The 25,164-nt window shown below is 37.1% G+C and overlaps 1 protein-coding gene across 15 annotated transcripts in view; it reads right to left on the reverse strand.

The window, feature by feature from the left end:
- The window catches only part of CDK8 (cyclin dependent kinase 8), an 84,935-nt gene that overhangs the window by 17,942 nt on the left and 41,829 nt on the right, over positions 1-25,164 (reverse strand). For 6 of the 15 annotated variants that reach the window (XR_012672005.1, XR_012672004.1, XM_075139885.1 and 3 more), the window contains exons 4-7: positions 24,626-24,766; positions 5,239-5,296; positions 2,323-2,454; positions 71-214 (exon numbers count right to left, since the gene is read on the reverse strand). Coding sequence is in view for 13 of the 15 variants with exons in the window: in XM_075139885.1 (XP_074995986.1) it covers positions 71-214; positions 2,323-2,454; positions 5,239-5,296; positions 24,626-24,766 (475 nt within the window). In the remaining 2 variants the exon portion in view is untranslated. Of the gene's footprint in view, positions 1-70; positions 215-2,322; positions 2,455-5,238; positions 5,297-14,246; positions 14,266-18,720; positions 19,275-22,855; positions 22,967-24,625; positions 24,767-25,164 lie in introns of those variants that run through there. The other 9 variants (XM_075139891.1, XM_075139893.1, XM_075139889.1 and 6 more) reach the window with 8 other exon arrangements.

Below are 25,164 nucleotides of genomic sequence, written 5' to 3' on the forward strand. Positions count from 1 at the left end.
CATATGCAAAGAAAGCAATACAGATATGTTTCTTTGAATAGCAGTGATTAAAAAAAAATACAGTATGTACCTGCAGGAAATCCCATTACATTGAATATTCTGTCCAGCTGGTCATGGTGATAAGGATTACTAGTTTTGATATCTTCTTGTCGACAATGGAATATTGGCTCTGATGTTAGCAGCTCTGCAAATATACACCCTATGGCCCAAATATCTTTAAAAAAGGAGAAAAGAAATTAAAAAAAAAATCAAATTAATCTTTCCAAAAGCATCATGGTGAGGTAGAATGTTAGTTTTTAGCTTATCAGAGATAAGGTCCCTGCATTGAAAATTTCAAGTTTCTATTGTAGAAGTGCAACACTTCCTCGATTTTTCCTTTTAGCTACGGATAGAGGTACACAATTCAGTAACTACACAGGAGCGGAGAGAGTATCATACAAGTTTTTGTGGGGTTTTTAAAGTGTAGTTACCATTTATTGCTGTAAAAAATTAATTTGATTAAGAAAAGAAACAAAGGAAACTATTTCAGTAAGTGTTCACACATAAAATACAGATGAAGAAAAGCCAACCAACATGCTGCCCATTTACTGCCATCCTGTCCCCGCCAAGAAATGTGCCCGCTCTGATCAGCCACTGGGTTTCACAAGTATTAAATGCCCCCGAAAATACAAGTTGAAAAGCAGCAATATCGGAATAAGTCAAATGCAGAAAGAGAAAATCGCTCCATGCACATGTACCTCACCCCTTTTTCTGATAACATTCATTAAAAGAAAAAAAAAAAACAACCTGTTTTAACTGTTGTGTCCCAATCTGCAAAATCAGATAGCCTGAATTTTCCCAGTTGTTTTCCCGATTTTTTTCTAGTATATACAAATGCAATTTTTAACTTACATAAAGTAATGCTACATTGAACCTTGAATGAACAAGAAAAGGTCATGAACAAGGACAAAAGCAAATGATGCAGAGAGCATAACCCTATTACTCAGTGCTTGTGTACAGTCAGTTTTTATCTATGCTGAAAAAAAATTATGTACTAAAGGCTATGACCATCCATGCAGTTTCACACACTGCAAGCAGAAGAAAATGCCAGTAAAGTGAAGGAGCATGCAAATACACGGAACATTTAAAGGAACATATAAAGAAGTGTATTTAATCCGTAAAAGAAATGTAGTATTAACAGAAAAGTAAATGAAAAAACATTTAAGTGATAAACATTAGAACTTCAGACAAAAACACTGACACGATTTAAAAAAAAATAATGGCGAAGGTCTCAGGAAAGAATTTCAGGTTACAGAAACAACAACATGTACGCCAATGTACAACCTCCACGTTCATGCAAAGTAAGCGGAGCGTTGCAGGGGAAGTTATTTCCCCAAAAATGGTTGCCAGGCTTTAACATATCTTTTAAACCAGCCAGCAAGAGAAAAAACTTCCCAGTCCTCTCTCCTACAGTCTCTCTCCCTTCCATGGCAAAGCTGTTCACATCCACTAAAGGAGAACCTCCCTCCAGCCTGCTGCTGGGCTATTCCCCCTCTCCTACAGTCACAGCACGCAACTGCTCCTGCCGTCAGCGACCCCTCACCCCCAAACTGGCAAGAGCAGAGACTGGCAGAGCGAAGTCAACCGCGCCATGCCAAAGGCGTTAAAATTCAGACCAGTAAGTATGAATTAAGGGGTGAGGAGGATGCAACATTAAGCTGATATAACTAATGCCACGCTCACAGTGCCTGCGTTCTGTGAGGCTTCGTTTTTCCTGGATACGCCTGATGCAGCATCACAGCTTAGTCTGTGGCGTTGCCCTGATCACATCGCACTAGTTCAGGCAATTCCTGTTCACACTTGTGCTTTGAAAAAGACACAGAGAGGCTAAAATGCAGCTTATTCTTACAGTTTAGTGCAGCTAATATATTCTCCATTCTGTATGTTCCTTATTTCATGTATTTATTACACTAGGTAAAAGCCTCTGCAATAAAATTAATGCACTGTGCCTCATCATCATCATACGGATTCTACTAATAGTTTGAAGATGCATCTGTATTTTGTATAGCCTCTAACAGCATTTATGAAAATCTTGTGAGAAAGCCATATAAAATTCTATTGCATCGCAGGGCATTTGGAGCCAAAACCCAGAAATATTTCATTCCTGTATCTAGCCAGAGACCATAGTAAACTAAACAATTTGTAAAAGTTTAGTATTTCCTCAAGAATCAGTAACGTACCTTTAACTCAGCAACTGTCCTTTGTACTATTTATCAATGCTTCAATATTTGGGTACACTTTGCATAAAGAACAAAACAGTAAATTTTTATCCAATTTACTTACCAATAGCTTTGGTATAATGCCTTGCTCCAAGAAGCAACTCTGGAGCTCGATACCAGAACGTTACAACTACTGGATCCAAGTCTGCTAAAGGCTTCAGAGGTGAATTAAATAATCGGGCAAAGCCCATGTCAGCTGCAAAATTCAAAGAGAGATGCTTTAAAATTTTAGGAAAACTACCATTTATATTTTTTTAAATGAACTGATTAGGTTTACTTGTTAGCGCTATCATCACTGTGCTAAATAAAACACAAATGCAGACTGTAGCAGATATGAATTCTGTGAGTAGATTTTCTTAAAGCTTTTGTAGAAGTTACTGGATGTCATCACCTATAAAGTATATCATTATAAATCATTACTAACATGAGCCATTTAGAACAAAGAATTAACCATTGTTCTGAAAAAGCGCATCAACTCACTTCTCTCAGGACACTGGTAAATCCTGACTCATTTTACCTGATATTGTCCGGTAAAATATTCCATCATTACAGGATGGTCTTTCAAGAAGCAGCGTTTTAAATGTGAGCAAAATGCAAAGGTTAGAATGATTTATAATACATACACACACATCACAAAAGCTCCCTCTTCATGCAGTTAGCTGTAGCAAGATTTCCTTCACACAAAAAAAGCAACTAAGCCTACAGCATCTGCCTCCCTGCTAATTTTCTGTCAAGAAGTATTTCCAGTATCAAGATACCAGTACTAAATACCATTTAGGCTACGATTTTAAAATTCTGTTTGGGGGCATTATATCATTAAAAACTGTTGTTTAGAATTGGTGGTATACAACTGCCTAGAAAGCTGTCTGAACTACCAATATAAGTTATACAGGAAAAAAACGGGTAGACACCAAAATATGCACCTTCTCCCACCGAATCACTTTCCCGACCCACCACTCCCCAAATCCCAAGAAAGAGGGACTCTGTGGTGCAGGGATATACACATGCTGAAAAAGACTCGAATGAAATGAGATGAGTAGCCATTCTGAGGGAAAAGGACCTACACGCTACAGCTCACTGGTTGAGGGAAAACTGCAGTGTAAATATGGGTCTCTAACTTGACTACACAATCCTTAATGATTTTTTTTCATATGCGTTCCTATTTATGATTGTTTTAATGCATTTAAAAACAGAAACATTTTACAGTCTTCTACATTAAAATATCGATTACTCAAGATATGATCAAGTCACTAGTAAGTATGAAAAATAAGGAAAACTGTTGGCAGAAAGTGAATTTGAGAATGACTCAAAATGACACAAAAAGCCTACAAAAATTATTTTAAGTTAAATACCAGTTATGTATTTTTTAGAAAGATTAGTTACACTGGAAAAGTGGAAGCCCTTGGTATGGGTATAACTTCTGCATTCTTTTCCTGCTGTGGTAACATCTTAAGAAAATAAGAAAAAAAAGTATCTACATTTTGATAACACACTTAGAAATCCAGGGTCCCCCTCCCTCTTCCCCCACTGGGAACGGATGGCTCAGAGGACTGGTGGTCCGATACAGAATCTTTCACCTGTCCATTAACAGACTCTGACTAAATTTAGTTGTGCTCTAATTTATTCCCAAATTAATTCAAAACTATAAATTAAGAAATAAATGGGTGGTCTATGTGCAATTACTAGCAAGTAGTTGTGTACAGCAAATATCACCACCACAGTTGAACATGAACATGCCCAGAGGACGACCTACATTCTCAATTTTGGAAGCAACCGCTCCCTGAAGAATAAGGTAATAGGAAGAAATTTTCCCTTCCGCTGTCCATGCTGTACCTGTTTTGTACGGAGAAGACCTCAATCTCTACTGTCAACCTTAAACCTCGGAAGGGCATTAAAAACTTTCAGGGTAGGATCTGCAGAAGTGTTCAGCCCTGGCCCGTCTGCTCCTTGGATTTCGAAGGGCGAGGGAAGGATGAGAGCAGCACTGAACGCTCCAAGAAAATCCTACCCCGAATCATTATACTAGTGATTAACAATATAGTTCAGATAAACAAAACAGTAAGAGTACAGAGCAACAATGCAGAAGAATAATCTCATAAAGAAAGCCAGAGGGAAGTGAAAAAGATGAACTAGGTTTAAAAAAACCCTTCCAAACGGGGCTGCATTACCATAACAAATATGAGTAGGCTGTGCATTAGCAGTCTGCTATCAAAGAACTGCCACACTAACGCACAGCGTGGTATAGCTTATTACTGTTAGACTACAGTTAATTTTTGTTTATTTATTTACTTTAATTTAAAACAACTAACGTTCTACAAATTATCCTCTCACTGTGAACAGTAACTCCCACCAGAAAATGTTACAGTAGTGGGGAAAGTGTTGGGTCCTTCCTACTCTGGTACACCCCAGTTTGAGCATTTAGCCATAGTTCTCACTAAGCATTTTGGCTGGATTACTGTGTTTTCTGGACTTTAGGATCCCTTGCGTTTATCTCCAAGGGACCTGTCTACCCTTTCAAGAACATTTTGTAGGCTAAATGCCACCCTTGATTCCATTATAAAATTTAACGTTTGTAGTAATGAGTAGTTCCCTATTTAGATTTTGTAAGCAGCAGCAAGATAATGTCATGGCATTACAGAGGTAAATGGAGGAAATTTTAAAATCCCATTTCTTTCTCCTCCTTTCCCCTAGCTAGCTCTCATCTTTATCCCCATACCAAAATCCCCCACCCCACACAAACACCCACTTAAACAAAATACAATGACATTTTCCACTTTTCATTGATGAGGCTACAGCATTTCATCGTCAGAACTGGTGCATGGGGCTAATACCAAGAAGCCAGTCACTCAGCAAACAGCATTTAGGCAATGTGCCCAGGCACATACTAGTATTACAGTGACTACTTTAGGTGGTACCACTGCACCTTCAGAACATTCTAACTTAAATGCTACACTGGGACTTATCAAAGATATAAACATACCAATTTTTACTCTTCCTCGCTCAGGACCTTCACCCATAACTAAAATATTAGCAGGTTTCTGTGGAAAAAAAAATAAATATACAATACATATACCACGATAAACCTAAACATTAGTCTCTGAAAAGTTAGTTAAGCTTTGTTTTGCCAGTTTTAAACCAACTTTGTTTTGATAAAAATGACAAGTTTCTCTGTCATGGTAAAGCTGTGCAAGGACCTGGACACAGGCTCTCCCTGACTGCATCTTCCTCACGTTTCTTTTCGGTGCTTGTGTGCTCCAGCACCATGCTCCCTAACTGACACCTTGGTGTCTGTCCTCAACCCACGAGCTGGCAGTCGCCGAGCCGCCAAGACTTCTACCAAAATCGCCCTAGATCCTTTTGGCAGGAGGCAGTCCCGTTGCTGCCCACCACCCTGCACCCCCAGCACAGGGGTGGGAAGCCAGCTCTACAGCATGTTTTGCCCAGGGTCATTCGGCACGTTTGCAGACACATTTTACATGAAGAAAAATACCTGAGTGAGATGCAGATTAAACATTACCACATCATTCTATATTGGAGAGAAAAATCACCTAAATTATTCCTATTTACAAGTGTGTATCAATTCAGACAGCTGCAAAACTGGAAAGCATTGCCTTTACATTATTTTTCTCTCCACCTTCCCTTTCTTTCTTTTAGTAGCGTGGAGAGTTAAAAAGTTGAGCTAGAGTTCCACTGGTTAGAAACATAACCACTCACTTCTTAATCCTACATTTTCTGCCGTCCTGTTTCTCATAATCCAGTCTCTGAATCTGCAGTCAGAAGAAGATTTCTCAAATGCTAACACTGTTTACATAAATCAAACCTGCAGTGTTTATTTTGAGGGGAAAAAAGTCAGGAAATTCACAACTAAAGCTGAAAATTTATGCTAGACTTGTTTTGAAATGGAATTATTTAGATACTCACTCGTACTGTAAATCCTGGACAAAACAGAGGCTCCTATTCAATTGTGAACCGTAAGAATTACAACAAGGCTGAGTTACAGCTCTTGCTCTGACTTCCCAGTTTAAATTGATCTGAAGAAAAAAGTAGCCCAGCAAGATAGTTTAGGCTACCTAAAAGTTAATATAATAAATCCTAATATCTTAGTATGATTTACCAAACACGTATTCTGGGAAATTCTCAAGTCTTCCTGAATCTATCAGGCTCTGGTGTAATCACGTTCAAAGAGACAGAAGATCACAATTTGATATCAATCTAGTAGTAAGTCATATTGTGTAAAAACAAGGTGCAAAAAAAATAATAATCCAGCAAAAAATTTCCTTGAGAAACTTAGTTACTACCGCTTATGAAAGGCTCCAACACGGATTTCTGAAACTGTACAATCCACATACAAAATATGTAAAAGGAATTTGAGGTGCTGCATCTCTTCTCTGAGAGCAGGTTAAAGACAGAAGAAAATGCCATAGCTTGACTGTGATCAAAGAGGTAAGATATATCCCATTATCCTTCCAACAGCAGTAACAACAGATCCAACTTGTGCTGCATTAGCTCAGTGATATGCAGAAGAACTTGCGTCCCGCACCACCACCACCCCGTTTTGTTTTCTTTAATAAAGCCATACACTCCAGGTAAGTATTGCTTCAACATAAACAAATGCTGTATGTGGGCACACAACTCACAAAGCATTCGATTTTCATTGTTTCTAGAAAAGTCCTAGAAATAAACAAGCAGCATAAATCTTTAAATTCAGAGTTAATGTTGAAGTTTAAAGCAATTCAAACTGCTAGGTAAGAAAACACATCATTTCACCACATAAACCATTCCATTGCTTCACCGTGACTCAAAGAGAAAATATGCATATCTTTTAAAAAAGCTGCTTCAATATATCTGGGATGTTAATAAACTACATGCCTAATTAATATTTTTGAGTAGAGTTAACGATACATTGCACAGGCACTAAAATTTTTAGATAAATAATACACTGACCTAAAGTATAATTTCTCTCCCTGCATTTTCACAGGTTGATAATACTCTACAAAAATGCTCATAACATCCTCATGATGTTTTTACCTTAAAATATTTTTACTACTTGAATTTCGATAGGGACAAGGAGCCATATTCACAAAAAGACTCCATTATGCCAGATGATTAATCAGCACAGCAGTGGGTAACAATTCCTGCCCCAAAGATCTTCTACCCTAAGTTCAAGGTAGGTACAGATGAGAAGAGAAAGCACAAAGAGATGAGACAGTACTGGTTAGCAAAATAAGTAGCTACAGCTTGAGTCACGCTCAGATTTTTTTTCCTCTCAGGATTTACAGAAAACGTTTAAAGATACAGACAATTTAGAAATCCGTGTAGGAGTCTTCTAAAGCTGCAAAATAAAAAAAAGCCTCAGTCGATCTGGAATAACCATTCACAGCAGTTCACCTCTTTCTAGAGTCAAAGGCCCTTCACTGAAACAGCTCTGTTTGAAACAGAAGATTCTTACTACAGACAAAAATATAGTCACATCACTGTAAAGAGATACAACATCACAGTTAAAGATTTAAAAAAATTAAATTTAAAATCAGAGGTCTTATTCTGAAGGTTCCCATTCCTAAAATCATTGCATTAGTAGCCTGGAACAACATCGTTAGTTGAAAGAATTTTCCAAACAAGACCATTAATCAGTATTTAAATTCAACAGCGGAATATCTACCACAAAGCCGTATAGGGACAGTACTGGCGTTCCTAAAACATAAGCATTTTGAGGACTGAAAAACAGTCAAGTCCACTAACAAAAGCCAAAACGTGGGTCAGAGATTGTTGTTAGGTAACTTTGACTCAAGTCCACCATCTGGAGAAAAAAGATTTGTCTCTTTGGGCAACTCATTACATATTAGAAATTTATTTGCAAAGAAAAATAAGCAGTCATTAGAAACAGAAGGGAGAAATCTGGACAAACTTCAGTTTAATTTGTTAAATTTCAGTTTAATTTTAATTATCCAGAGAAAATGAAAGCTTAAAGTGCTTATTCAAATCATTTGGGCTGAGCAAGTGGAAAAAAATCTTTCAGCAATTTTTATATTGTGTTCTGAAAACACACTACTACATACATACTACTACAGCTATCATTTTTTTTGTAACTACAAGTGATCAGCTTTTTAAAGTCACTCATTTTTGTTCTAATAAAGGCATATTTACTTTTGCTTTCAAGTAAAACAATTCACTCATGCCAGACAAATGCAAATGAGAAAGCTGTTATGATCCTAAACTGAATGTGAGGAGCCATGCAGCGATGTACAGCTGAGTAATTCAGAGACCATCAAAACAACTTTCTGACAACCCCATAGAAGGAAATTTAAGAAGAATCACCCTTCCCCCCGCAACAGCCCACCTCAGCAGCAGGGGAATAATTCATCCTCGTGGACCACGGCACAGCACTAAATCTTATCTTGTCCTAGATCTGGCTTTGTAGGACTCCTTGTGCGATTTCTAGACAAATCCTCAACTTGTGCATTTAATCACTATTACTACTGAAGAGGGAACAAAGATCCTCACTGAAATATTTTTAGGTACTTCTAATCTAATCATTATTTGCAAAGTGCAAACAGAAATCTTAAGAAGCAGGCTAATTTCAAATAAAGGAGCTAAAAAAACCAGAGGCTATACCAACAGGTTCATAGACCTATGAAGAACTTCAGGCAGTCACCTTCTTCCATCTGCCTGACCTGACAGATGATACCGCTCTCTGTTCACCCTGATCCTAAAGTCTCTGATGAGGAAGGCTGCACAATTCCCAGGCAATCTTTTCTCTTTCACCCTTCTCTACCGCAGTGTTTTTCCTTCCCTTCTAACGCAACAAATGAGGTTACTCCTATTGCCTCTTCTCTTATACATCAGCAGAAAGAGTAGACAACCACTCCTTCACCGCAAGGACTTCTTACACTTCTGAAGATCTACATCTCTCTTCAGTCCCATCACCTAGATTAAAAGAAGTCTCTTCTGCTCGTGTTTCCTAGTGGGTTATGTTTTCTAGATGTACAATCATTCTTGTTGCTTCCCTCTAGCTGTTCTGCCTTGGGCCACCTATTTGCTTGAACTCGAGTGCCTCAAATTACGCACTGCTCCTGCTGAGGCTTCACTAATGCTAAATACAGCAGAGGGATCGTTTTACGTGCCTTGCACAGCATCTTCCACTTTATACAATCCCAGTACGGTACCTGGTTTTACCTCGCTGTGTAAGGCTATTGATTCATATTAAGGTTACGAGCCATGCATTTTCTTCACATCTTTTCTGCAGGACTGCTACTTCTTTTTTTTTTTTTTAATCATTGTTCCATTTGAACAAACATTGCAGTCACTTACTGCTTCTTAACATACACTGAAAATGTGTGTGTTGATTCAGAGGGGAACTTACTTGGTTTTCTATTTTGAAGATAAAAATGCAAAAACCATGAAAATTATAGCAATCTATGTCTTGATGAGATGTGATCATATCAAAAAAAGACAGCATTCCTGTTGCTCACAGCAAGTTATTCATAGGAGCAGGAGATGATTACTTATTTTCTCTATCTGCATATTAGATGTCCGGAAATCACAGGACATTTTTTCAAGCTCCAGGAAAGGCATTCTGCTGTTGGGTCCTCCTTCCACTAAGTTTTACTCATCAAAGCAGTAATGAAAAAAACCTGTCGTTTTTGGACAGCTTAGCCATTGTGATCTTTGATATTTATTATTTTTAGCATCAAACCAGGTCTGTAGGAACTATTACTCCACATATTTTTTGCTATTAGGCTGTTTCTAAACTCATTAGTTTTCAAAGGTTGATTTTAAACATACCTATCGATGAGTAACCAAAATTCCTTTGAATTATGTATGACATTATAATGTAGATGCTACCTTTTTTCCCCCCACGTTTATTAATTATTTGCAGTAGTCCCATGTATATTTATGAACAGACTCACCCTCTTTATACCTCCATTATCATGCACCTTTTAGTAAGGTTTTAGTATCATCCTAACCAATTTTCATTTGGACAATCCCATGCTTAAGAGTACGGCTACTAAAACATTACTCAGTAGAGGGTTCACAGTGATGGGGCGAGTCACACCAATGACTTTTGTTAACCACTAATATTTGTGCATCGTTAATGGCTGTGCCACCAATTTTCAGAACTGACCCGTCCCTCCCATTTCTACTTGTGATGAGCCAAGATAATTGAAAAAAGTGTTAACATTGGTTTTTGCTTAAAAAAAGCCGTTTAACTTAAAAAGAACAATACTAAGCAAAGTGCTTTTATCCCTAAATTATTTTGCTTTTGCAATCATGGCCTCAAAAATGATTCTATTAAGATTTAGAATGAATGACTTTTTAATATTTTAGACTTCAAAGCATTATATTAAACAATACAGGAATAGATTCAAATGCACAACTGCATAATCATACAAAAAAAAATTCAACTTCTTCAGCTGTATGTGAGCGAGTACCAGAGAAGCACGAAACACAAATAAGTTAAAAATGTCTTGCTGTGAAGTTTGTAATTCAATGACACAGAAAAAAAAAATCAAAAAGGTTTTGAAAGACAACTGCAAGGGCTTACTAAATTGTAGCCTACTTGAAAGAGCACTTTTGTGACACAGGGGTAGAAATCTAAACTACTGATGTGGTTTATCACTTCCCAGTTAGGTCCTGTGACAAGTAAAACTGTGCAGCAAAAACCTACTAGCCTTCAGCTAGCCTTGCAAAATTCACACCCCATCTCAGGGTCTGTGACCCACAAAACATTCATGCTTTTAAGGTAGATTTGTCTGAACAACCCTGTTGATCCTCAGGTAATCATAACATACACCAAAACATTTCCTTATTATCAACACGGGATGCTCCCCTATTGCATTCTTAGGGATTGGAACTGATTTTTTTTGAACATTTTATGGTTAAAGAAAAGAATTCAATTTTCTTTCCACTTTAAACAAATCTGACTACTTCAGTGCTAAATAGTACTCTAGCACAATGAAAGTGTCAAGGCAACCATATTCAAATGACAGTATCAGCACCTTTCTGGAGTTAATTTATTTCCTTGAATTCAAAGGTGTGCATTCACAATTAAAATAATTAATTTCAGTCACATCTATCAACTGATCTGGGGCTTTAAAATAAATTATCATCAAAAGACCACCACAAACACTGGTGAAAACAATGGCTCCACAGAACCCAACATGTATTAAATCTAAACATTAATATCTTCTTTTTAAATTAATTTTAAAAAGACATGAGTTGTGAAAAGCACTGGAAAATTTTTTAAAAATCTATTTTAATTTAATACTTCCTGTTAATTATCTTCTTATAAAGACCATCTCAGAGCTGTTTAAAAAAAAAAATCAAGCATCTAAATAAATTCTCATTAAAATCAGGAACCATTAAAACTATCAGACAAACAAAACCAAAAACCTTAATTATCAAGGCTCATATGCTTAAAAATTTTCGAAGTACAGAAAGTATCTGGATAGGATAGAAGATAGAGGGATGCCATATCTATGCCAGGAAGTCTTCTGCTTGTTACCATCGCTATATTTTATCTCTGTTTCAGCCTGATGAAAGCTGTTGGCCTCACTATTACATTTTCATGCTCTGAACAAACTCCAAGAATTTCTTTCAGTTGCTGTCACTCAATTACTGCCAACGTGGGGCAGTGTAACTTACTAAAGCCCGTGCACAGCCTAATACACAGGTGTTTCTATTACTTTCATTGGAACTGAATTAGAGTTGAGAGAAAAAAAATCTAGTTATACTTTTCAGGCCAACTCTCCCACTCCCTAAAAATGCACATCAGGACAAGCTGCAGGACGTGACTTTCTGTACTAAGTTCAAGGAAGGGAAGGTGGATATCATAGGCAAACAGATTATTCCAGCAACTTTGCAGGAAAATGCTGCTATCATGTCAAATATCATTAACACATCACTCAGAAGTGTAACAACAAACTTAATAAATTAAAACAAATAGTCTTGCAGAAATCTATTTCCTGCGGGTTTTGCTACACAAGCGATTACTCTCTCCATAGGTCAGGACGACTCTGGATGCTGTGGACACATCACAGCAGGATCAAAAGCAAGAGGAGAGCGTGCACGGAAACTGTTTTTTAGGTACTACTTTATTCCGGATATAATTCCATCTCCTTTTTCAATTTAGAGTTCTGTCTTACAAGTGAGGATTTTGAATGGGTAATAAAAACACTGAGTACTGTTTTTGCTCGCTCACTCTGTTGGAGCAGCTTCTGCTGGTTGACAGGCATTCAGTAGTACTGTAATCTCACACCTTCACACAAAGGAAGAAAACTGCCTTATTTATTCTTCAGTTTACATGCAGTTATGGTAGCCCATGCTGTTTTCCTTAACAGCCCTATTTTATTTTTGTTTTTCATTTAACTAGTACTCTAATCATTTCCATATCACCCTACCTGTATTGACTAATACATAACTCCTCCTGTTTTGGATAAAGACAAAATAAAAAAGGTAAAAGCCTACGCAATTTATTACTATGCATTTTACAGTGGTTGGCTGGGCTTTGTTTGTGCTTACTTGTTCTTGCTTACCTTTGTGCACAGAACAAAAATGATATTTCAAACAATGCCCCAAAGATTACATTTTGTGTCACTCATGTTCAGAGCAAGTCAGATAAAGTTGAGAGTTCATACAGAGCAAGCTTTTATATGGGATAAGCGTGCCCTATTTACAGTGAATTTTTCACAGGCTACTTTGCAACTGCTCAGATTTAATCAAACTACTGTTTTCTTATCATCTTTTCAACTTTTCCTCTATATTATGAGTATAGATCATTCATATAGAGAATGGCATTTTTTTTCTACAGCAGGATGCAGACAAAACAATCATTATGGCTTCTTTCTGTATTTTGAACAATTTATATTCTTAACTTCCACAGTATTTTACGCAGTGATAACTTTGTCACAACCTTAACAAGGTATTTAGTAATAAAAAAAACAACAAAACTAAACTGCATCTAAGTGTTTCTAAAAATCATACTCTAGGGCTTTTACTAAATGCTACTGCGGGGTTTTTATTGACTAAGCTTACTTCAAAGGTACATTTGTGATCAAAGGGCTTCTGGTCCTCCATACCTCTCTCTCATGTCAGAACCAAAAGTTATGTTGATACTTTTTCCATCTGGCTAGTACAGCTCATTACCTTTACGATAGGAATCGGATCTAAAGTATCTAGAATGCCTTTCCTCTGTAGAAGTCTCACCTCTATTTGTATTTATATCTGGATACAAGAGTTATTTCAGCCAGTTTACCTACCACTACTGTGTGACAATGCACTGAGATGACCGAGCTAGCCTTCAAACAGCGAAGGATTACTTACTCACATTACTCTCCTTCCAGCACCACAATCGGATATCTGGCCATCTTGGAAAGCCAGCACATTAAAAAACAGGCTAGTAACAAAAGAACAAGTTAAAAGCTACAGAGAAGAAAGAAATCTAGTATAGTCTGCCCATCAGTTAATGTATGTGCATCCCCAAAATTTCACCTAATTCAGGCAGGACTTTTGCTATCAAAAAGATAAAACCAGATTAAAATGACTTCAAAAAAAATAATCATATATATACACAGATAGATATAAAAACTATCTATATATCAGGTATCCATATATGAATTATATTAGTCAATATAATTCTTACTACATCACTCTACTTCAGTTATCAAGCTACTTAAATGCCTTGGAATTCAAAAAAGTCGAAGTATTTCTAAGCTTGAAAAAAGCAATAGCAAAAATATTTTACCAAATCCAAATTTGACAAAATAGCACCTTAAGGAGTGAGCCCTCTTTATACAAAGAATGTTGGTTCTGCACATGGACATCCTGCTTTTTGAAAAGTGCAGAAATTCAAGAACAATGATGAGTAACTACACTTGCTAGGAAGAAATCTCCCCTGCAGTATTCAAAAATCCTCAGCTACTGAAACTAGAAGAAAGCAGAATATTTTCTAATATTTCAATAAAAAATCGTTGTGAAATATAGAAAACTTACAATTCTTCATTTTTGTTATGATGACAGCATAAATATAAGTACTCAGGAAAATGATCTGGAGGTGGAAAAAGAAGAGTACGGTCATCTGACCATCTTTCCGTACATCCAAACAGCTACATCCTGCTGCCGCTGCTGCTCCTCCTCCCCTCCTCTCCCATTTTTTGTACTGCTTGACAGTGTGAAGTTAGCACAGGTTTTAACGCACACTCCTTTTGCAAACAACTTACTTGCTCTTCTGAAGCCTTTGCGAGGGAGTATAAATGGACTCCGAGATTGCTGCAGTAACAACTACTAAATGAATTTATGACTGACTGAAAATGCCAAGTTCAGCACATACGAAGTAATGAGATCCCTCAGCTGCCAGACAATTTTGGGTAGCTGACTGAAGATTTTCAGAACACCACATTTTTAAACACTTTCTTGCGAAAGTTGCTTAATAAAGAACCATTAATTGAAACCTCAACCCTTTTGGACACTTAACAATGAAGGCAAGTTTCACAAGGAGCTCCTACAACTTCACAAGTAATGTACTTGAGTAAACCTTTCAAAATCTCTTAATAGTCCAGTTTTCCTCACATAGTTAGAAATAACAAAGTGCCATATACACCAACATCAATTGTAAGTAGTATTGCTTTTGTAAGCAATATGGGGATCGAAAATATCCCCCACAAAATACTTTTCCTTATTAAAAAAAAAAAAAAAAAAAAACAAAAAAACACCACCACAAACTTTTCTTCACTCTACACATTCTTATTAAAACATTCATCACAAAAATCCTTGACATTTTCTGGTTAAACGTGATACTACTTGGGAAACACCTATTCATTTTTCGAAACACTTTTTATATTACCTATGTAATTTTCCTACAAAAAATTTTTCAATTATTTAACTTTCTGCTTTGCTACATATTCTCCTTGCCCCCAATTAAATCAGTCTGCTATAGGATTTTCCGTACTTTCATTCGGAGATCCTGCTGAAGAGATATATTATATATAAATTTAAATGGGCAGTGCCTTTTTGAGCATTCTTCATAGTTAACAGAAGTTGTTCATAAGTTTGGCTGATTTAATCTTATTGGCATCAAGATATTACAGTCTGATCAGCCCTTATTCTCTTGGGGAAGGGGTAAAGCACACTTGTAAGGTTTCAATAATTCCAATAAAGAACAAAGATATGAAATCTTTGTTAAAAGACTTCACTGAAAAAAAAAGATTTTTTTTTTTTTAATCTTTTACATACTTTATGTATTATTAATTCACCTGTTCGCTTTTTCATCACGGAATGTTTCTGCTTGGAGCTTCTTAACAAGACGAGGTGTCCTCTAACAGGTGCAGGTCTTGAAGCCCACATCCTCAGCATTTAAGACCTAGATCTTCCTCCTGCATTTCTCACTGCCCACATTCCAGCCCTCTCCTATGCCTTTCTTTCCCACATCCAGAATCCTCAACCTCCTTTCCCACCTGCCATCTGTTTCGATGACCAAGCGTACAGAGCCAGCAGAGAGAGGCGTGCACTATGAATGCCCAGCGATCTTTAGAGTGCAAACAAGCCAAACTGAAATGGTGCAACTCTCAATGTATTTCTTCCAGAATGCATGTCCTCCTCTATTTGACATCTGCTTTTCATTAAATTTGAAAGAATTTGACTGTTTTAATACCATATCATTTTACCAAATGTCTCTGAAATTTGCTAACAGATACAAAAGTTACTTGGGGGAACTAGAAAAAAAAAAAAGCCATGCCCGGGTAAGCTTTGTCTCCTTAGGCAGCCAGGCTACGGCCACACAGTATCGGTAGACCAACATAAAGGTTTTTTACTGTGGAACATGCAACACTATTTGCATTTTTTCAGCTATTTTTCCTAGGAACTGTAGTAGCAATGCTATCGTTTCTCCTATCTAAAACTCCAAAGCACCACCTTGTTTTCAGTTTAGAAGTCGGTATGCAATACGCAGACCGATGTGTTTCTGGTGCTGTTATTAAATGTATGTTCTAACAAACAAGGACAAACTTCTCAAAAGCCACTACAATGACGTTAATTCTTGATGAAAGGCACTCAAAAGGCCTGCCTTGATTTGATACCCCGTAAGGTAAAGATGTAAAAGGTTATAAAGATCAGTCCTGAAACACTCCATCTAGCACTGAAGGGCTCTAGGAGAAGGAGGAGTGAGAAAACAGAAGCAGTACTCTTCACAACAGCATTTGTAGCCATATGAAGAAAAACTACAAGTTTCAGCCTCAAATGTGAAGTTCCCCCTTTGCAACAGTTCTTCACTACCTATTAACTGGTCCGAGATCACATGATTTACAATGACATAGAAAAAATACTCTGCTTCCATTGCTTCTTTTGTCTGACAGTTCTGCAGCAGGTAAGTGAAAAATATCTCACTAAAATATCAATAATCATGTAATGTAACTTCATGTCTCTAAATACTCATCTGTGTTGTACTCATTTGTCCCTAAGACGTGGTGGTTAAATAAGCAGCCTTACTTTTTCCTGTTTCCTTTTTGCACCTTGTACTTCTCTGATGGAGAAGTTTTCATGGACTACGAAACCCCAAATTCAGAAACTTTACCTGCATTTCCTCTAGCCAATAACAGTCTAAAAGTAAGTCTGCCTAGGTTTGGTCACATTATTGGCGAGGTAAATTAGCAACGCTCTTCTAATAATATATGCATTGCTCCACCTTGATCTTCCATTTAAACTTTGGACAAAGACTGTCTACTGCAGTTTCAAAACAAGATACGTTCATGAATAGAGCAAAAAAGTGTTGCCAGTATCACTGTCAGTTGTAAACGACAAGGCTGTGGGACTTAGCTTTTATCACTGTGGAGGATTAAGTATCTTGAGAATTATTTATGGAAAAAGAAATACTGAGCTGAGAGGCAAGAAAGTTATTGATAAACTAAATTTAGGTTCCAACAAACGTAACAGAAGTCGGTACACCAGACAAACCGGTATAGTCAGACCCTTTGGAAACACCTGCAGAAGATAATGAAAGGCTAAAAGAAAATTACTTATCTTTGTGATACTTGGATAAAGTTGGACTTGACCATCAAACAAACGAGGCTTTGAATAAAAGGAGTAGTCTAAGAGAGGTGGATTTGGAAAATGTTCTTGAAATTGTGAGATTTCTGACCTCTCCTTGCACCCCTATTTTTGTTTGAATCAAGCTTATAAACAAGCTTTTTATTGCAATCAGAAAAACATCTACCAAAAGTTCCCCTGTTCAGCACTTCATCTTACTATAAATGGGAATATAACAGTATCGTGTGGTAAAAGATTATCAAGAACTTTTAGGATTGGTTTCCCATTTTTGCTAAACACTGGTTGCTTGGATAAAAATTATTTTCAGGTGTATCTGTTCATCTCACACATTATCATAAATCTTGGGAGTTTTACTCTATCCTTTCACAATCCTTACTTAAAACTTGTTAAATGACCTTGCACTTGCTTACAGGATCTGAGGTTAAAGATGATCAACCTGTAAAAAGCTATGAAAAATTACATTCATATTCAAGAATTGCTTGAATGGCGGTAGCCTACGAATTAAAACAAACAAAAAAATCTGTTCACTATCTGTAAAGATGGACAATTTACAAAATCACCAGGAAGTCTTGCAATGAAGACACAAATACAACTGGAAAAGTAGACTGAATATTGTATTTTCATTTATCTTTTCCATTTGATTTCAGTGCTACCTTTAGCACAATAGGAATAGTATTCCAGCTAAAAACAAAAGACGTAGGGCTAATCCAAGAGAGGTCTAAAAATATGAATCTCTAACACTTTAATCCTATGGAAATGACAAATTTTTTAATCCCTCAAGACTCTGGTATCTCTCTCTAGAGATACTGTGGTTACAAAAGCATTTCATACTCAAAGTTGGTTACAATTTGATGATCCAGTAGTAATATATCTTTCATTTTATGACCACACAGCTTCCAAAAAAACTTAGGGATAGGGATACATCATCTTTTTTCCTCAGGAAAAGAAAATGGCACCATGTTCTACCTCTCATCATGCTGCAGTCAAGATACGTCGCAAAAATGTCCTCCTTCGCTGAAAAGGTTTTGTATTTCACTGCTTTCTTCACATTGTTCCTTATTCCACATGAGCTATTTGATCTTTCATACTCTTCTTACTCACACCGGCTCCCACTTCCCCCGCCCCCCCCAAGCTTCTCTTCTATTGATTTGTCATGAGCTGGATTTTAGATTTTGAAAAAAGCACTAATCGAATTTTTCAAGACAGGTCAAATGGTGAAGATATAACACATTCACAGAAAGGCTGAGGTTGGAAGGCACCTCTGGAAATCATCTGCCAATTTGTTGAGGGTGCACTTTGTCCCATTGTCCAGGTCTTTAATGACAATGTTTAACAGCACTGAACCCAGTACGGTTCCAGTATGAACCCACTATAAACCCATCAGCTCAGCCAGTTTTCAATCCACCTTACTTCACTGTGCACTTACCTAGTCTGTACTTCATTAGTTTGTCTACAAGGATGTTATGGGATGCAGCGTTGAAAGCCTTCCCCCATCCATCGAGCTAGTCATTGAAGGTTTTCAGGTTGGCTAAGCATGATTTCCCCTTCATAAACCCATGCTGACTACTCCCAATCACCTTCATGTCTTCCAAATGTTTGGAAATGGCTTCCAGGAGGATTTGATTCATCACATTCCCAGTGATCAAGGCGAGAGTGACTGGCATGTAATTTCTCAGATCCTCCTTCTTGCCCTTCTTGAAGGCTGGAGTGACATTTGTTTTCTCCCCCTCAGGAACCTCCCCTGATTGCTACAACCTTTCAAAGACAGTGGCCTCACAATGATTTGCTTATATGAAGCAAACGATTCTATAGATCTCTATAAGCTTCTCTGTGGTGAATTCAAAGATCTCTAAGCTGTATGCCTTCTACTTTTCTGATTGGAAGGCTGGTAGTACTGCAGCAATATACTCTCCATTTCTAGCTTCAAATCTGCATTTGTACCAAGTTGACAGACATTACTCAGTCAAGAGCTTGACCTAACACGCCAATGCCAACAACAAAGTCCAAGAAGGAAGCAAGCCAAATGGATTCTCATTTGCACAGCAATTCTGGAAACAAAAAAAAAGTTTGTTTGGGTTTTTTTTTTTTTTGGGGGGGGGGGGGGAGGTGGGTGGGTTCTTTTTGTTTAGTTGTTTTTTTTTAAAAGTCACTGGCATGAGCATCAAATACTTAGTTTTGCAGTCTCTTCTGATCATTTCTACACTTCGATTAGTTACTGGTTTGAAAGTTTAATCTAAAACATAACGAAAGTGCTTAGAAAGGCAGGCAAGGGAGTAATCATGTTCCCTGCAAATAGCAGCATTAAGAAACACTAGATAATGTTATTTTAACTATAGAATATTTAGAATTATAGTAAATTACAACTCACAGGAAAGCATGTTATTACAGCCTATGCAAGAAAACAAGGTTCTGCCAGACACGTTGTTCTCTTGTGATCTCATGAAAGCACGCACTTACATAATAAAAAATACCTTGGAAACAAAAATCTTGGGAAATGCAACAGCTGACAGCCAAAACATTGATCGGGTTGGTTTGGTTTTTTTTCTTCCCCTCCTTTGAAAGGAAATCACCAATAAGTCATTACAATATCTTTTGGGAAATAATGCCTATATCTGCTTATATACTTAAACAGGGTAGAAGACCACCCTGCTTTTAAAAGCTGCTAACTTCTTTTGAGTAATGTGCACAGCTTTTCCTACTACTTGTTTTTAAGCATTCAGATTCATTCTGTCAAATGACCACAGTTTTGTGAGCATTACAGCAAGACTGAAGGGCATTCTTCTATTTCTGAAGTAATCCTTGAATATTGATGAGGGAGACATCCTTGGATTCAAGAGCTCTAATGCAGAAAATGGTAAATTGGCAAGGTAAAAGTTCCATATATGTAACTTTGCCTAAAGCACATACTTAAGTGATTCACAGCCACAGTCTGGAAAGGGACTAAGATGTTGTCTACAAAAAAACACCCTGGCAGTGGCTTCTCCTCATTTATTGTTAAAAGAGCATCTTTAATGTTCCCACTAATCCCAAACCTGGCAGCAAGTATCCTTGGGAAGAGTCCAGGTCCCAGGAAGCTACGTTCCAACTGTATTAAAGCTTGTCCGTCTGAAAGCGTATTAAAAAACAGCGCTCATCCCACAGCAGCAGTTTAGCTGAGCTGCACACTAGGAATGCATTAAATAGGCTGCAGTATCCTGTGCTAGTGCTAGTTTGCAAATGGTCACATCCACAGCAACACAATCCCAGACTAACTACGACATGGATGTTATTGACAAAGGCTAAGAGATTGTCATTCCTTTGGCAGGAGATAGGAGGAGGGGAGTGGGAAGCAGGAGTCCAGCACTGTGTTACCCACTTCCATACCTGGCTTGCCAAGTGGCAGTTCATCTGTTCAGCACCCACTCACACCATGCACAAAGAATTAGGCCAGGGAATTTAGTCTGAAAATCTGGCAACAAAAAATGTTTCATCATAGTGTCTCAGCTGCAGTACTACAAGTAAGAGCTATGAGATTTCCTCTGGTTTTTTTTTGTTTGGGAGTGGGTTTGGGTTTTTTTTCGGGGGGGTAGTTGAATGTTTTTAAGCATTGCTGCACCATGTGAGCTCTTTAAATAGTTTTGGTGCAAAATCTATTCTTAATTTAATATTTTGTTAATATATTATTAATTTAAATTGCACACTAATCTTACTGTCACTACACAAAACCAGTGAAGGGGTGCTCAACTCCTAGCTGAGATTGGATCCTGACTGTGAGGACAAGCCTACTACACACTAATATCAAATAAAGATGCACTTTTAAATGTTAACAGGCATGGCATATAAATTGCCGTACCATGCAAACGGACCTCTATTTTGAGCCCATTACTTGAAGAAATCTTCCAAGCACACTGCTAAGTCTATCCTCTCTTTCCTCATGCTATTGAGGAAGCAGATTGATGAAAACAGATATACGGCCAGTCGCCTTCTTATGCTTATTTTTAGTATGGAATAAGCCCTTTGAGTACAGGAAGAAGTCCAATAGCTGGATATCGTAAAGTGGAAAAAATACTAGGAAAAGAAGTCAGCAAAATGCAGTATCTTTCAAGAATGCTTGATAACTAAATTCAAAATATTATTAAAACTATAATTGATGCACTTTGTTGTAATTACATTAAGTGTTCTTATTTCCTTCCTGCTACAGTCAGAGCATGAATAAACAATCTGTTTTCAATTGCTCTCAGTCATGAAATTTAAAAAAGCTGAAGGATATGCAAGTCAAATAAGAAGTTTTAAAAGGACTGACATTTATTTGTTGAAAAATTTTACTGGTATGTTTCAAAGACTTATGGAAAAGCTAACTACTCAAGCACAGCACTATTCAAAGATAACAAATATAATCAACATCTCCCTTGCTCTGATGGAAATAGTGAATTGGCTTTCATGTAAGCAGTGAAAGAAGGAAAAAAAACAGCAAAGAGAGTTAACTATTTAAGTAGTTAAGTTATTGCTAAGATTTGTATACATTTCCTTTATAGAAGACGAACCAGGACTAGAAAAAACACAATAGACAATTATTGTCTTCCTACAGTTTTTACTGTTTCATACAGAATACACTCACTTTATACAAATCTTAAATGAATTAAGATTCCTCGATTCCACCATTGTGAAGACAAATTTCAGTCTAAGTTTATGTGGTTTTAATAGCCATGAAGTTTTACTGCCTGGTTTGTGGATGCTAGCAAGAAAGGAGTTACTTCATGCTGTATTTTGTTTCTGATTATAAAAGTCAAGATCTCAAAAAACTCCACAACATTACCTACCTAAAAGCTAACTTCATTAAGACTCCTTAAAAAAAAAGAAAACCCCAAAACCAAAAAATTGCACTTAGATGGAGGATAACTACTTTCCCTTATCCAATGAGAGAGATGTAGCAAAGATAGATTTTTCTGCCAAAGGACTATATTCCTTAGCTTCCTACCACCCCCAAGCACCATCACTCTTACAATAGCTAGTATATGAAATGAAAGCAAGCATGTTACTTAAGCAACTCTGTGTGTGTATCTGTACACATCTAAATCTAGCAAAACATAAAACATTTAGAAACTACAGCAACACCTATCATTTTAAAGGCACAGTACGAGAAATGTAATAAATTTGTCCAGCCATCCAATCAGGAGTTAAAATTGTGGATTTAACACCGATATTCCTGAAGGCTAATATTACAGGTATCCTGGATCAGAAACCCACATCTAAGAAAAAGCATTAACGTCAGTTATTTTGCTTTGGATCAGAATATACATGCTGTTGAAGTCCCAACTTGCAAGCTTAACTTTGTACCAATATGCCCCTGTCTTGCCAAGACAAAACACTAGGTAGAACCCCTTCTGTTACTCAGGCTACTCCCAGGGACCCTGATAAAAGGAAGAAAGTATCTGACAGATACAATTCTGTCTCTTCTCCTGCATGAAACATGTGCCTTCTAAATTCAGCTCAAACTGGACGGTTTCAAAACGACTAGCCCAAAGGTTTCCATGGACGAGGCAGCACAGGCAGCCCCTGCACAGCTTTTATAGGATTCTCACCAACACGGCTTGACAAGGTTCCAGTGGGAAGACCCCTCAGACTCTGCCTCAAGCTTTTGGTCTCTTCCTCAGATTATCAAAAGATAGCCAATTGTGATGGTGGTTTTTCTGCTGGAAGAAAACTTCATGCTGGACTGAGACCACCAACTCATTTCACATAGGTCAGAAAATGAGATGGTAATAGTTTTTCGCAGTTGCCAACTTAAACTGTATTTGAGCTACAGACCTAGATGTGAAAGGCTCTGTAATAAATTACCAATCTCCTGAGCCATCCAGTTAACAACATGCATGGTTTTCTTTTTAAACTCAATTATGCTTAAGTTCATAAGCTTTCTGAAACTGTAGAAAGTAAAACATCAGAAAAATTTAGATTCTTGATGACAGGTCATTTGTTTTCTGTATGCCTCTTAAAAATATACTGAAGAGTACTACTGCAGGCAGAACATTAGAGTAAGACATTACGTTTTGGTTTAACACAAAGTGTGTCTAAGTAGTAACATGAACTATATATTTCTACATTATCTTTTGCTCCACTATTTCATGAGTCATGACAAAGCCACCACAATCTTTTTGACTTTTTCCCTCAGTGCTGTGGCTTTTGTTCCATTTCTAAAACCAGGAGCAAATTAGAGACAATATCCATACAATTATTTTAATAAAGCAAAGCTTCCTTGTATTTCAGTTCTGAAAATGTTATTTATCAAAGACAAATCTTTTCCCATCAGTTTAAACAGAGACTGGCACTCTGTAAAAGCATTTATTGGGCATGAAAATAGAAGACAAATAACTAGTCATTGACTACATTTCCAGGAACACTATTAAAGCTATCTCAAAGACAAAAAGTGACTCTGGAAGAGTAATAAGGAAGCCAGACTTACTGCAACAAGCATAGAATAGCACTGGTAATACTGACTCATGGGAATGAAAGGTCAAACTAATGATACTCTCATGCACTAATGAAATTTCAGTAATTAGAAGCATCATATGTAGACAGTATCATACTTTAATAGCATTTTTTTCAATTTCCGTCTAAGAATAAGAGCTACAGACAACTGGGTCAGAAAAACTACCTAATTTTAAGACAACAGACAGAACCAGCCGAGCCAGCTACGGGAATATTTCAAAGGCAAATATATAAGAATCGGTGAGATTCAGAATTTAAAACATTTAATAGAATTTGCTGGTTAAGAAACACTAACTTAGGTTCAAAATGTTTTGCTTATACTGTAGTTTGGACAAACATTAGTTTACCTGCAGAAGTCTTCAAAAGTTGGCATGGCTATATTTCTGATAGACTATAAATATTAGGAGAAGATAATGGCCTTCAAAAGTTACCTTCATAAGTAAAACTGATAATTTTAGGGACGTTTTATTTTTTCAGCAGTTCTTACAGCCAGTCATTCTCTTCTGCACCTACACACGTCGTATTTAGTTATTTATCTTGCCTGCAGTGATACTACCAGAGGCATTTTCTGTACCTCCACATGCCTGTTATTTAAATGAACACTTTTAAAAATAGTTTATTTAGAAAATCAAAAAAGGAAAACAGCCATCTGATATGCTTTGCTGTCATAAGCATACCAGATCATAGCCAGCTTTTAAAATTCACTCTTCTAATCAAGGCTGTCTGACTGCAGTATAAAAATATGTATTTATTAGTACATGCCCTTAGCACACAGGTTTTTGTTTCCCAGTGATTTTTCATAAAAAAAAACAATCCTTGCCCTCAATCATCATCCCAGTGCTAAAACCCATTGCGGATCCACTTACCAAATCCCTGTGTAACACCCAGTTAGCATGCAGGTAGTGAATACCATCTAGGATCTGATATAACAGTGACTTCACCATTCCCCGAGGTAACTGAACTGGTTTCTTGTTTGCTTTAGAAGCCCTGTGAAACTTGATTATATGCTGTAAAAGGGAAAAAGAAATAAAAATAAAAAAGTGTAATGTTTTGATCTACGGCATTACACAAAAAGATTGCCAGCAATTCATTACACAAACTTCTTAGGTTTTTTTTCAACCTTTCATTATTCATTTTCAAAACTAGAAACATGTACCTTAAGTATTCGAAAATTAATACTATATGAGGCAAAGTGATCACTGTCCCAAGGAAATCTCTCAAAAATGAAATCAGTTGTTGCTGTGGTTCAACCCTGGCAGGCAGCTGAGCCCCACACAACCGCTCGTTCACTCTCCCACAGTGGGATGAGCAAAACAAACCCAATACAACTGTCAAAGCAAATTCCCTTGCAGATCACTGATCTTTAACAGTTTGGAGGTTTTAGGGGTATTTTTGTTTGGGGGTT

This window comes from Calonectris borealis, chromosome 1 (assembly GCF_964195595.1).
Source record: "Calonectris borealis chromosome 1, bCalBor7.hap1.2, whole genome shotgun sequence".
NCBI lineage: Eukaryota > Metazoa > Chordata > Aves > Procellariiformes > Procellariidae > Calonectris > Calonectris borealis.